General features: G+C 35.8%; 1 protein-coding gene across 1 annotated transcript in view; it reads left to right on the top strand.

The window, feature by feature from the left end:
• The window catches only part of mats (MOB kinase activator-like 1), a 98350-nt gene extending 84460 nt beyond the window's left edge, over positions 1 to 13890 (top strand). The window contains exon 4 of the mRNA XM_090403610.1: positions 12468 to 13890. Coding sequence (XP_090259736.1) covers positions 12468 to 12739 — 272 coding nt within the window. The 3' untranslated portion in view covers positions 12740 to 13890. The remainder of the gene's footprint in view (positions 1 to 12467) is intronic.
• Positions 13891 to 14432: the final 542 nt, after the last annotated feature.

Below are 14432 nucleotides of genomic sequence, written 5' to 3' on the forward strand. Positions count from 1 at the left end.
CTATCAGCAGAAGTATACAGAACGAAGACAACCTAACATCCAAACAAGGGATGTGCAAAATTTCTTCCTCTACTAGTCTGCATATATTTATCTTTAAAATACACCTATAATGCCCTAAGAATTCTTGAGTAAAAAGCCAATGTTTTTAATATAAGGAACACTCCTAAATGAAAATAGGCAAAAATAGCCATAAAAATAATTGTTTTTAAAATGAGTAACATGGGAATTTTCTCAGTAATAATACCTATAAAATGGTGATTTATATATATACATACATCTTCAAGGCCCACCTTTCCTAATTGGTTGTGGGGGCAGCAGCTGCAAGAGGAACTTCCAATGGTCATGATCCTACGCCACCAAGCTCAGGTGCTCTGGTGGGATTCCCAAACGTGTCCACTCAAGGTTTTGGATATAATCTATCCAGCGAGTCCTTGGCCTTTAATGTGGCCTCCTACCCTCTGGCTTGGCAAAGAGGGCCTGCCGAGGGAGCCTCTCTTGTGGCATATGACCAGGTGCCCGTACCAACGTAACTGTGATCTCTCCACACAGAGAAGCAGTGGTTGAGTATCAGAAGCTCTGCAATTAGGGAAACCGTAATTGCAGAGCTTCTGATACTGTCAAGTCTTGTCAGCCCAGCAACCCCTCGAAGGAACCTCATTTCAACTGCTTGGATTCGTATCTGCATTCTTTCGGTCATTAAGAAACTCTCATTACCATAGGTGAGGATGGGGAGACATAGAGTATATTGAAGACAGCCAGCTTTGCCTTCTGGCTTAACTCCCTCTTCAGTACTACCGAATGGCCATGCTCACGCAATATTGCGCTTGCAGAGTCAATTCGAGTATCTAGCTCTATGTCCCACTTTCCATCACTCGTGACTATGGACCCAAGGTATTTAAACTTCTCCACCTGCCTCAGTGGGACTCCACTCACATGTTGAGTGCACTGAGATAGTTGTCTTGAGATCACAAATGTTTCAATTTTGGCCACACTGGTCTTCATTCTGGCTTCTGCACAAACAGCTATAAACCTATCCAGGATCTGCTGGAAGACATCTGTGGAAGAGCTAAGCAGAAATAGGTCATCTGCAAAAAACAGACATCCAATGCTACATCTTCCAATTCTGACGCACTCACCGCCTCGGCTGCGCTTATCAATCCAGTCCATAAATATTATGAAAAGGAGGGGTGATAGCGCACACCCTTGGCGGAGGCCAACAGAGACTGTGAAAGGTCAGACTTTGTGCTGTTTACTCTGACACAAAACTCTGGGCATTCATACATGGACTTGATGGCAGCTAATTGTTGGCCATCCACTCTATACTCCTGTATTACTTGCCAAAGCTTATCCCGAGGAACCCGGTCATATGCCTTCTCTAAGTCTGCAAAACGTGTAGACATTCTTGGCATATTCCCAAGATTTCTCAAAGACTTGCCTTAAACTGAAGATTTGGTCAGTTGTGATTCTACCAGAATGAAAGCCACATTGTTCTTCCTGGAACTTTGACTCAACTATGCTCCTGCACTTTCTTTCCAAGCACCTAGCATACATTTTCCTAGGCAGGCTGAGCACAGAGATGCCATGATAGTTGCTGCAATCCCTCTGGTCTCCCTTCTTGAAGACTGGTATTATTATGCCTGCTCTGCCATTGCTTTGCTGCTCGCCCAGATATCCAAGCAGCCTGACACACTTGAGTCAGCCAGAGAACACCATCTCGATTTAAGACTTTTAGCATTTCGGGCCAAATTTCATCATCACCTTGCCTGATTTTAGCGATTTTATTGCTAAATGGACCTGTTCTGCTCTGAGACTAGTCATCGCCCCAATCTGCACCTCTTGGATGTCCACAACTGCTGGTCCACCTGGGTTAAGAAGACTCTCAAAGTATTCCCTCCATCTGTGGAGGTTATCCTTCTCGGTTGTTAAAAGTGCACCATCAGAAGCCTTAATTGCCCTTGCTGTGCACGATTTCCTCCCTCAAAGACAGCGGATGGTCTGCCAGAATACTTTGTTTGTTTGTATTTGCATAGGATGAGTCTAATCTTTCTCCAAAGGATTCCCAAGCCTTCTGCTTTGCTGTCTTTACTTCCTCAGCAGCAATTTTTCGCACCTCAGCATACTGGAAACACATCTCAAGTGATCTGATCCTAAGCCATGTAAGGTAGGCCTCCTTTTTTGCCTGAACAGCTTGTTGGACTTCTTGGTTCCACCAAGATTTATATATAGTCATCCCTCGACTTGCGTCCGTTCAAGTCACGTCCTTTCGAGGATACGTCCGTGATCCCATAAGGGAATAAATAACATTTTCGACTATACTTTTGAACAAGGTGCAAGCAAGCATAAAGTAAAAATGTTTTTATTTAGTAACTATGCATCATGCAACAGTGCAGTGGCAACAGCGCATTCACCTGCAACCTCAATCGGCACTTGACTTCAACAGTTTCTCTGTTGATTTTGTGTTTGAAAAATATGTTATTTGTGTATTTATCGTTAATTATTTCACGATATTTTGTGTAACATGGCCCCTACATGCCCAATTAAAAAAAACTAATGAAGAATCACAGAAAAAGAGACGAGCAATTGATCTTGAAGCAAAGTTGCAAGTTATAAAGCCACATGAAACTGGTAAGCCAGTCTGTGTGATCGTACGTGACATCCAATGGTCTCATTCTACAGTGACAACCATTTTGAAAAATAAGGATAAAATCGTAGAGGCTGTGAAAGGATCTGCTTCCATAAATCGACGATAGTGATGAAGTAACTACAAGGTCCTATCAGTCATTGGAAAAGCTATTTCCATCATGCATAGAGGACCCGAACCAAAAGCACATACTCCTTAGCACTATGACCATAACCACTAAGTCTCTTCAACATGTTGAAGAAGAAACCAGGGCCGAATTATGACTACGTTTCTTCTGGTTGGTTCATGAGAGTCAAGCAGCGTTTTGCACTGCATAATGTGAAAATCTATGGTGAATTCGCAAGTTCCAATGAGAAAGGCTGCCAAGAAGTTTGTGGAGAAATTGGATAAAATTATTACGGAAGAAAATTATTTGCCATAGCAAATATTTAATATAGTTGAGACCTCCTCATTTTGAAAAAACCCTAGCGAACAATTCATCCACAAAAAACTAAAATCTATGCCTGGTTTCAAAGCTCTTAAAGACCATGTTACGATTCTTTAGGGGATAATGTGGTTGGATATAAACAAACCATTTGTGATCTGGCACAGTGAGAATCCATGAACCTTCAAAAACATTAGGAAGCATACTCTTCCAGTTCATTAGCGGAGATATAAGAAATCGTGGATGACATAAAAATTGTTTGCGGATTCCTTAATCAACTGTTATGCGAGTGAAATGGAAAGCTATTGTATGAAAGAAAATGTAGAATTTAAAATTTTATTAATTCTAGTTAATGCCCCAGGTCATCCGTCTTATATCGGTGATCTTTACCAAGGTCATGTTTCTCCCTCCAAACACTACTTCATTGATCCAACCGATGAATCAGAGATTTCTAGTAGTGTTTAAGGTTTATTATCTGCAGAGAACCTTTTCACAAGCCATTTCTGCTAATGAAGGAAATGACCAGACTCTCATGCAATTCTAGAAAGCATTCAATATTTATCATGCTATTAAAAATATTGCTGTAGTTTGGGGCGAAGTGATCTCTCAATGTATAAGTGGCATATGGAAAAAGACATTAAAAAGGTTTGTACACAATGTTGGAAGTTTTGAAAAAAAACGAAGACCTTTGTAAATTGAGTGATGAAATAGTGGGCCTAGCAAACAACCTGAATCTCGAAGTGAATGATGATGACATAGTTCAACTCATAGGAAGTGCCACTGAAGAGTTGACCAACGAAGAATTGGTCGAACTGGAGGAATAACGTGTTGCAGAAGAGGAAGAACGAGAAAAGTAAGAGGGGAAAAGAGAAACAATTAGAGGTAGTTAAACCATTCACAGTGAAGGGGCTTGCAGAAATGTTCTCTGAAGTTAGCGATGTTCTAAAAATGGTTGAAGAACATGGATCCCAATGTCGAACATTACTTATTAGTAGAAAGGAAAGTATATAATGCGTTTGCTTGCTATGAAAAGAAGAAGAGGAATAAGCAAAGCACGTCGGACATTTTCATCAAAAAAACAAAGGTTACACCAGAAGAGCGCAGCCTGGTCCTTCACATAGGGAAGGAAATGAAGATGTGATTGTGGAGGAAGATTTGGGTGATTATTCTCCTGTTTTATAGTAGCAGTAATGCATAGTACAGTTTTATAATACGGTTTAAAAATTAAAATGACAGTATGCTTATTACTGTTAAGTCCCTAACCCCTATAACTCTGTCGATTTAATATATCGACTTGCGTCCTTCCTGATGGAATGGAACCCTGATGTAAGTAGAGGGATGACGAACTGGAGGAATAACGTGTTGCAGAAGAGGAAGAACAAGAAAAGTAAGAGGGAAAAGAGAAACAATTAGAGGTAGTTAAACAATTCACAGTGAAGGGGCTTGCAGAAATGTTCTCTGAAGTTAGCGATGTTCTCAAAATGGTTGAAGAACATGGGCCCCAATGTTGAACATTACTTATTAGTAAAATGGAAAGTATATGATGCGTTTGCTTGCTATAAACACATTTATGATGAAAAGAAGAAGAGGAATAAGCAAAGCACATCGGACATTTTCATCAAAAAAACAAAGGTTACACCAGAAGAGCGCAGCCTGGTCCTTCACATAGGGAAGGAAATGAAGATGTGATTGTGGAGGAAGATTTGAGTGATTATTCTCCTGTTTTATAGTAGCAGTAATGCATAGTACAGTTTTATAATACGGTTTAAAAATTAAAATGACAGTATGCTTATTACTGTTAAGTCCCTAACCCCTATAACTCTGTTGATTTAATATATCGACTTGCGTCCTTCCTGATGGAATGGAACCCCGATGTAAGTAGAGGGATGACTGTATATATATATATATATATATATATATATTTTTTTTTTTTACGAAGAAAAAAAAATAAGTACAGTGCTGATATCCCTTGATTAGAGCAAAGCTTTTGACAGAGTTAACCATGACCTCTTAATAGCAGCCCTAACAGCACACAGTTATGGTCCTCACTATATGTTAAATTGCCTGTACAAAAAAATAATAAGTGAAATCTCTGTTAATGGCAACCTGTCTGATAGTAATTCATATAACATACAATGTGAGACAAGGTTGCTGTGCTCTTCTGCCTTTATATGCAACAGAAATGATCATGGAGAACAAAGGGCTTGAAATCCGAATAAAGAAGCACCAGGAAATGTCTAATCCATGCTGATGTGATGTCACTTGTATCATAACCAGTAACCTGTCTCTTAAGGCCCTCTTTCCAACAATAAAGTACAGTAGAATAACTGGATCAGTGATAAATTCTGCTCATAGATGATCCTTCTCCTATAGATTCCCTTCAGTCTCTCAGATGCAGTATTTCAGTTCTGTGTCTATTCTACAGATACATCAATGGTTATTGCTCCACTGAACTGGCAACCATCATTCCTCCACTTTCTGTTGCAACTGTTAATACAAGAGCAGCAGCTACCCAGTCCCTTTACTGTATCAATTGGAAACACATGGAACCTGATTTTCTTCTTCCTCTTTCATTCCATCTACCTCTGGAGCAGCCTACTGCAAGAAGTATTTTCAAACAGTCTCAACCTGCAACAGAATAAAATGTGAATAAATTTTGTCCTCTCACCTGCACCCCAGACATGGCACTGATGTGCTTACAGGTACTTCGACCTCTCATGTGTGGGATCAGGATAAAAATAAAAAATATATAAACATTAGAAGATGGCATAACATTGTAGCACTCACCAGCAATTAAAATATTGAGAATATCATTCAATCATCTACTAGAAAATGAATAGAAATTATTGATAAAATCACCTGGTTAAAAAGAAATCTGGCAAATATAAAAATCTGTCATCACTGGAAAAGCACAGATTATTAAACAACTTAATGATCTCTGTAATTAAATACTGCACATTTCCTTTTACTGTATAATTGCCAGCACACCAAACCTGCTTTTCTTCTTCTTCTTCCTTTTTCATCCATCTACCTCTGTCCTCTGGAACAGCCTACTGAAAAAGCATTTCCAAACAGCCTCCCTTTCCTATTGCAAAGCACAAATAAAAATATTAGAAGATATCGTATACAGCTTCTTCTGGGACAACAAACAGCCAAAGTTAAACAAAAATAAATTAGTCCTAAAAAAAGAACAAGGTGGACTGAACATCTCAAGGATTTTAGGCATGTTATTGCTAAAAATGGTATAGTTACAAACATCTCAGAAACTGAACACCGTCCAATGCATTGTGTTAATACTGTCTAGATGTGAGATACAAAACTTGACTGGCCCAAAACCACAAAAGTCACAAAGAATACTATAAAATCATATCCAGACAAAAAATGTGCTTAAAAACTATAAACAAAACTTCCAAGAACTAAAAAATAAATATAAATAAATAATACAAGCATTGAAGCACAAACCAATAGATACTCTTTCCCAAGAAAAGGAAAAACCGTTACTTCCGATACACCTATTCCTCCTTCCAGACATTTTCATCGGGAGTATACTGCACAACATTCTTTTAGTAAAAACAGAAATATAAAACACTTGACTGTATATTGTGCCATCTGCTCCTTTCAGGAAGCACAAGACCATTTATTCAATGAATGCATAGTGATAAGTGAAATATGGGCTGATATCAGCAACAAATTCAACATCTCCAGAATGACAAAGGACCTAAAGCTACTTTCCTCTCCAGTATTCATCTTTCCTTTTTTGCTCAAATATCTTCCTCACTATTTTTATTTTAATTTATTTTAACAATTAATTTTATCTTGATTTTATTATTTTTTCAAATTTTCATGTCTTTTTATTTTATTTTATTTTATTTTTATCCCTAGTTTATTTTGCCTGTCTAACAGCCACCTAATCCAACTCACTACCTATAGTCTTATCCTTTTCTATAATCCATGACTTGCCACCTAAGCAATGTACATATAACCTACAACCACTTTCAGTAAGGCTCATATCTCCATGAATGAATTTCCTTCTGTTTTATTATTTTCCATGGAATTAGAAAAATTGGGTCTTTAGTGCAGATCACTTTTGCAAATAAAACAACAGTGAATACAAGGACAAGCCAATGCACCTATGTTAGTCCATCTTCCCTAACCATTATAACTCCTGAGGCATTTTCTCTGGATGCAAAAAAGACATACTACACAACACTTTCCACTAATCCTTAGTCTATAAAGCACATAGATATAATAAAAAATTAAAAAAAAAAAAGTGCAAATGCCTAAGATGAACTCTTAAATTACCTATAACTATCTCCCTAACCCCCTCTCCCCCTTCAGGACAGAAAATCCACTTTCTCTTTACTGTCTTCTTCTCTTAATGCCATAGTCTCACAAAAGTCTTCCAAACCTTCTCCAGCCAACAGAAAACCTATTCCTAAAAACAGATTAAAACCTAGAGCAAAAGATGGATGAACAGATAATGACAGTATCCATGAAACATGATGGCAAGCAACAAAGGAATCAGTGATAAAGTGAGTGGTGGAAGGAAGCCACCCTAACTGTGACTGGAAATGAATTCAATCTTTTCTGTTTTTGGTCTGTGAAAGCTCAATGCAGCTGATGAAAAGGCCATAATATACCATTAGTAAAACAGATCTAGTATTCAAACAATATCAGTTTCATGACTGTTCTATCCATGCTAATTTATGTATTGAGAATTATTCTATTATATAACTTTCTCAAATTAAAATATTTATTCCTGATGAAGTACATCATAGAGTATAGGAAACTGCTAGAGTTAAATAATTTTTACTTAGAATTTTTCATTGTGTTTCATACCTATGTGTGAGATGAATTTCATCAACCAGTGTTCCACGAATGTTCCATGTTCTATCTGTAGAGCAGGGTTTCCAGATTATGTAACAAGTAAATAAAAATGCAAAAAAATATATAAAATTAATAAAAATGTACTATAGGTCTTTAACCATTTATAACTTGAAGTCACATTTAAAAAAATGGGTGTAAAATATTTATCTTTTCTGTTTTCTTACATTTTGTCTCAAGGCACTTCATACTTACTTGCTAGGTACTTTTGGTATGCTCTCTTGTTTTTCCATGGCTGTTAACTTCTCGAGTCTATGCAAAGTTCAGATTTTTCTATTAAAACAGCTTCATCAATTGCTTTTCTTGCTGAATTTGTGTGTATGTGCTTTCTTGAGTCTGCCACTCCATTTCAAACTCTTTCCTTGAATAATATTTATATATTTGAGTCTGCAGTTCACCTTTGAAAGCTGTTCAACTTTCTTCTTCAATTCTTTTTTTACATATTTTTCTTTTCAATATTGATATTTATTTATATTCTGCTCACAACTGAAGTTTTCTCTTCATATAAATTTGTGCACATCTTTACGTTGGAACATGACATTAATAATGACAAATCCAAATAGAACAGAAATTCAGCTTATACTTATTATTATTATTATTAGCTTTGCTCTTTTCTCCAAATATTCTTGAAATATTTCTTTACGTATGATATTACTTTTCCACTCTGTTGTATATATCTCCAACAAGGATTAGTTTTTCCTTTTTTGTTACATCAGCTGCTGAATCTAAAAATTTATTCTTTTTTCCGTATCACTTTACTTGAAATTAGCTGTAGTTCATGCTCTCCAGGTGGAAGACAAGCATCTGTGATGTACAGACCATCAGCTAGTAAGAGCCAAAGTAAAACTAAGACTCCAAAACCTTACAAGTCAGGCATGTTCCACCAGACTGGATGTCAGAGTAATTCCTAGTAGGTTCACAGAAGAAACATCAACTCGGTTGGGTGATCTTTTGGGGACTAGTGAGGAGAACTCACCTGAAATGCTGTGGGAAGGAGTCAAGGTTATAATACATGATACAGCCAAGAAGTATCTCGGTCCAATTAGAAGACCAAGAGGCCCATGGATATCAGATTCAGCATGGTATCTAATCGAAAGAAGGTATTTGGAGAAACAAAGAGATACAGAGAAGAGTATAAGAGATTACATACAGAAGTCAGCCATCAAGCAGGACAAGGAAAATTTTTATATTAATAAATGTGAACAGATAGAATTCTAGGAGGCACAATTATAAAAGGATGTTTTCTTTAGTTGGTGACCTAAAGCACAAGTTTTAAGTCCAAATTGAATAGAACAGTACTAACAGAAGAACTGGAAATCAAAAACAGATGGAAACAATATTGTGAGGAAAATTTCGATGTGGAACCTCCTCCACTTAGGCATGAGATTGAAAGATCAGTTAAACAGCTTAACAACAATAAATCCCCAGGTGTAGATGGAATCCTAGAAAAGTTAATTAAGGCCACAGGTGATGAAAGGTTAAGAGTCCCTCATAGATTGATTACAGGGATACAGGATCATGGCCTAGAGACTGGAGGAAGTCACGTTTCATACCACTACATAAGATATAAAGGATTGCAAGAACTATAGAACTTCATTGAATCAATCTTGTAAAATTAATCAATTTTAAGTCCAAATTGAAAAATCAGAACTCTGTGGTAAACTCAGGAAGTTAGAGAGGCAGGCAAAGAAAAGAAGGAAGTGTATTGAAAGCTATAGTATTCTTCCTAACAAGTAAGTTAGCTTGTGCTCTTAGAATATACAGAGGAAAATGAAGAAAGCAGAGCATGATATAAAATTAGTTAAACAAAAGTTGTGGGAAGAATTTGGTGAGACCATACAAAATAAATGTTGGGAAGGTGGCAAAAATATTCTGTGGAGGCTAATGAAAAAGCTTAGAAATGAAGGAAAGAGGACTGCAAAAGATTCCAGAGATGATAATGGTCACCTGAACACTGAAGATAAAAATATTCTAGATGTCTGGAGTAATCGCTCTGAAAGATTGCTAAATGAAACAAGTAACAGCATGGTAGGAATACATTTCGATACTTGAAATAGAATAATCACTTAACTGGCCATTATGGATAAAATATGCATCCTCATACTTTTCGTACCCATCATATATTTCGATGTAATATCAGTGGTATTACAATTTTAATATGCACTTCACATCCATTATAACCTTGACATCTATAGACGTCTGGGCCGGTAGCATTGGATAAGCCATCAAACATTTGAAATGTGCAAATGCAGCAGCAGTGGATGATATTCAACCAGAAATGCTCAAATATAGAAGTATAAAAGTTTTATAATGGCTGCACTGCATAATTCACAAGGCCTGGGTCAGAGAGCAGAATTCTGGATGGTTGGAGTAGAGCTCTTATAGTACTAATCTATAAAAATAGAAATAAAACTGAATATGAGAATGACAGAGGAATTTCACTACTGAATGTTCCTGGTAAGATTTGTGCAAGCATGCTTGACAGGTTTGTAATATAGGCTTGAAAAAACAACAGCTAAGAAAAATTGTGGAATGATCTTGGAGAAGCACAAGCTGCATTCAGATCAAAATGAGGTTGTCAGGATCAGATTTTACTTTTAAGATAAATAGTTGGGAAATGATAAGAATATGACAAGAATCTGTACTTAAGTTTTGTAGATCTGACAAAGGCATATGATAAGGTGCCAATGGGAAAGCTGTTCAAAATGTTCTGGTTATATGGTGTAAATGGGATGGTATAGCGAGCAATACTTTGTCTATATTGGCATTGTAAGTCAGATTTATAATTGGTTTAATGTTCAATCAGGTGTGAGACAAGGGTGCACGTTATGCCCACTATTATTCCTCATCTACCTGGATTACGTTATGATGGAAAGCGGCATTAAATGTGATAACAAAATTGGAGATGTTAATCCCAGCCGTTTACTTTATGCAGTTAATGTTATACTTCTAAATAAATACAGTACATGTATGCACTATTCCTTGACTAAATTGCTGTAACAAATTTGGTATGAAAATCATCAATATAAAGACACAACATTATGGATATAGGCAGAAAAATTGAAAACATCAACTGCATACTGATTGGAGACCCTGTAGAACAAGTGAAACATTTTGGCTATTTAGGTACCATTTTTAGTGAAGATGGCAAATTAAATTTGGAAATGAACAGCAGGATTAGCAAAGCTGGTATGGTAACCTACTTGTATATAAGACAATGTTCACTCTACTTTTAAGTTATGGATCTGAGAGCTGGGTTAGAAGTAAGAGACTTGATCAAAGATTGGAGACCATGATATGAGTGTTTTGAGGAAAGTTAGAAGAGTGAATGTTGCAGTCATATTAAAAATGAGGATGTTAGGAAATAACTTGATATTGTTAGCATTCAGGAATGTGTGAGCTGAGCTAATCGGAGGTGGTATGTTCACATAAACAGAATGGGAGAAAGAAAGCTATCAAAACAAGTGTTATTTGCTATGATAGCAGGAAAAACACCCAGAGGAAGACCAAGTCCTAGATGGATTGATACAGTTAAAAGTGTGTTTAAAGAGTCTTGACAGATAGCAGGTTAACTTGGAGGAAAATTGTTGATAGGAAGTTTGTAATGATGTAACTTTTTCATGTAGACTATCATAATAGCCTGTATACCTGTTGAGGTTACATGTCAGGAATTTCTGATGATTTTTTACATTTATTTCAAATTTTGAATATGTATACATCCCTCTTATTTCTTCAGAGTACAAGTGTTTGTTTGTTTGTTTGTTTCATTAAAATATTTTTGTTATTCTAAGGCAGTGTTTCTCAACGTGGGGCAATTAGAAAATGATGTTGCATTCGTCACCTCATCACTAATATACTCAAAACACTCACTATTGTCAGTGAGGGGGGGACATCAAAATCTTTGAGGCATTGAAGTGGGGCATGATCCAAAAAATGTTGTGAAATACTGTTCTAAGGTGATGCAAATAGCACATCATTGTGAAAACCATAAAACATCATGGTTGAATGTTTTGTGCCATTTTGTTTCTTTTCAAAAAAAAAACATTTAAAAGAATACTTATTTTTTCCTATGATCTCAACTATAAAAGGTTGTAAACCTATACCACATATACTCAGTACTGTTGGAAGGCTAAGGGGTTTTTTAATCATTATTTCTTATTTTATATATATTTTGCATTTTTTATTTATTTTTTACTTCTGACTCTGCTCGACCAAACATTGAACTATTTCAGGCCTCCTGTAAGTTTGGCATTGATCTCGTGCACACACACACTAGATGAAATTCATCCCACCTAAAGACCATCAGAAACATTAGTGTCCATAGCAGAATTCAAACCCACAGCTTGTTGGTTGAAGAGCAGGTATATTAACCATTCAAAGCAGGCCAATAATTTATCAATATACAGGAAATATCAATCTTTTATCAAGTTAAAATTGTATGATATCCAACTTTCCAATTAAAAAATGTGTTTATATGCTAACGAGTGGTTTACTTTTAACACTTTTTTTTTTTTTTAGGTGTTCCCTTTCCCAAAAACTTCTTATCCATAGCTAAAACTATCTTGAAACGTTTGTTTCGTGTATATGCCCATATTTATCATCAGCACTTTTCACAAGTTGTACAGCTTGGAGAAGAAGCACATCTGAACACAAGTTTCAAGCACTTTATATTCTTTGTTCAAGAATTTAATCTCATCGATAAAAGGGAATTAGCACCACTTCAAGAACTAATTGAAAAGCTTACTAGTAAAGATAGGGAAAAGGAAAAAGACAGCAATCCATCTCGCTGATTTTTTTCTTTTTTTTCTCCCCCTTCATTCTCAATATTTGCCTCTTATGTAAAATACAAAATCCAAAGAAACAGATGTTCAGTTGGCATGATCTGTTAATGACTTATTTTATTGTCATTTGTAGGTTTAGCAGCTGGTGCATCTGACTTATGAGCAAAATATAGCACAACCTTAATTATTTAATATGTAATTGAAATATTTCAAAACTATAAAGCAGTTTTATTCTTGTTATCATGATATTTTGTTTTTATGAACTACAAAGGGCTTAAATTTTTGGACTTTAGATGACAGTGCCCTTCCCATCTCACTGAAGAATAATTCATTTTTTCATTATATTTGCATTTCTGGCTTTCTGCACACTGTGATGCTGAATCAGTCTGACTAGACCTTGAAGTTCCTTATTTATGTGACAAATGAGTGGGTCCATTTGTATTACTTAATTTCAGGTTGCCCTTTCAAGTGTCCTTAAATTACAGTGGTGCCTGACTCTTGGGAACCATGAACAAGTTAATTTTAGGGAAGAAAAAAAAAGACATTTGTAATGGTGACAACAAATGTATTTTTTACTGTCTGCAATAAAAAGTTGACATAATGTGTACATGAAGAGTTGTCAGGTTTCATAGTAAACATGTATCATTTTTTGTAAAGCTTCATTGTGTTATTATAATCATTAAGCTTGAAAAGAAGTATTGCATATGTATATATTATCTTATGTGTGAGAGAAGGAGATGAAGATTTAACTTGATAGTAATAATGAAACAAAACAAAGTTTAAAATTAAGCTTTATCTTAAAGGAAGTCCCTTAGAGTTTGGATGCTGTTAAATTCTGTATATCACAGTTTTTAATGCAGTGGGTGTGGGTGTGGGTGTATGCATATATATACACACACATACACATCTTATCAGCTTAAAACGTTACTAATTTTTGTTGACTTGTTTGGTTGCATTTTTCAAGCCTTGTTACTATTTAAAAAGTTACTGTTGAAATTTGCATTGTTTTTGTAATTCATACTGAAGCTTTTTGTTTTCTCTGATTAATATTCATCACATTAAAAAAAATGGTTATAGTAATTGTGTAGTTATTTGAGTTGTATGTAATTATGTACCACTGTTGTAAGTAAAAACTAGTTCCCAGGTGGAACCTTTCTTAATGTTGTCTAATTTTTTTTTATTTGAAACTCGGGCCTTTTCTGTATTACTCTTTCTGGTAGTAATACTGCACCTATATTACTAATCATCATGACTCTTATCCTAACATGCTCAAATAAGCTTTTATTCAACGAAGTTGCTATCATCGTACAAGATTAAAATGGAAAAAATGGATCTTTCAGCTGGCAGTAAGTGATACAATGCAGTCAATGCTTTCAGTCAACTTCTGAAATTAATGGTTGAGAATTGTGTTGAATAAAGATTTAGATAGAATTTCCTGTCTAAATGACATCAACTTCCAACAATGTCTACAAGGTGGATATGTGGAAACTGTTTATTCAAACATCTGAGAAAATTAATTAATTAGAAGTAAAGACTAACTCAAGTTGCATGACTTCTGACCAGTAGCCAGTAAGTCAGAATAATCCAATACTAGAATAAGATGTACGGGGCTCTATCCAGATTTAGGTAGGGTTTAGTGAGCAGGCTTATACTCAATTTACATTGACGGCAGTTGTAGGTTTTTTTAGGTTAGGAGTTAGAT

The sequence above is a fragment of the Typopeltis vanoorti genome, chromosome 14 (genome assembly GCF_054136105.1).
Source record: "Typopeltis vanoorti isolate ZY-2024b chromosome 14, IOZ_Tvanoo_1.0, whole genome shotgun sequence".
Taxonomy (NCBI): domain Eukaryota; kingdom Metazoa; phylum Arthropoda; class Arachnida; order Uropygi; family Thelyphonidae; genus Typopeltis; species Typopeltis vanoorti.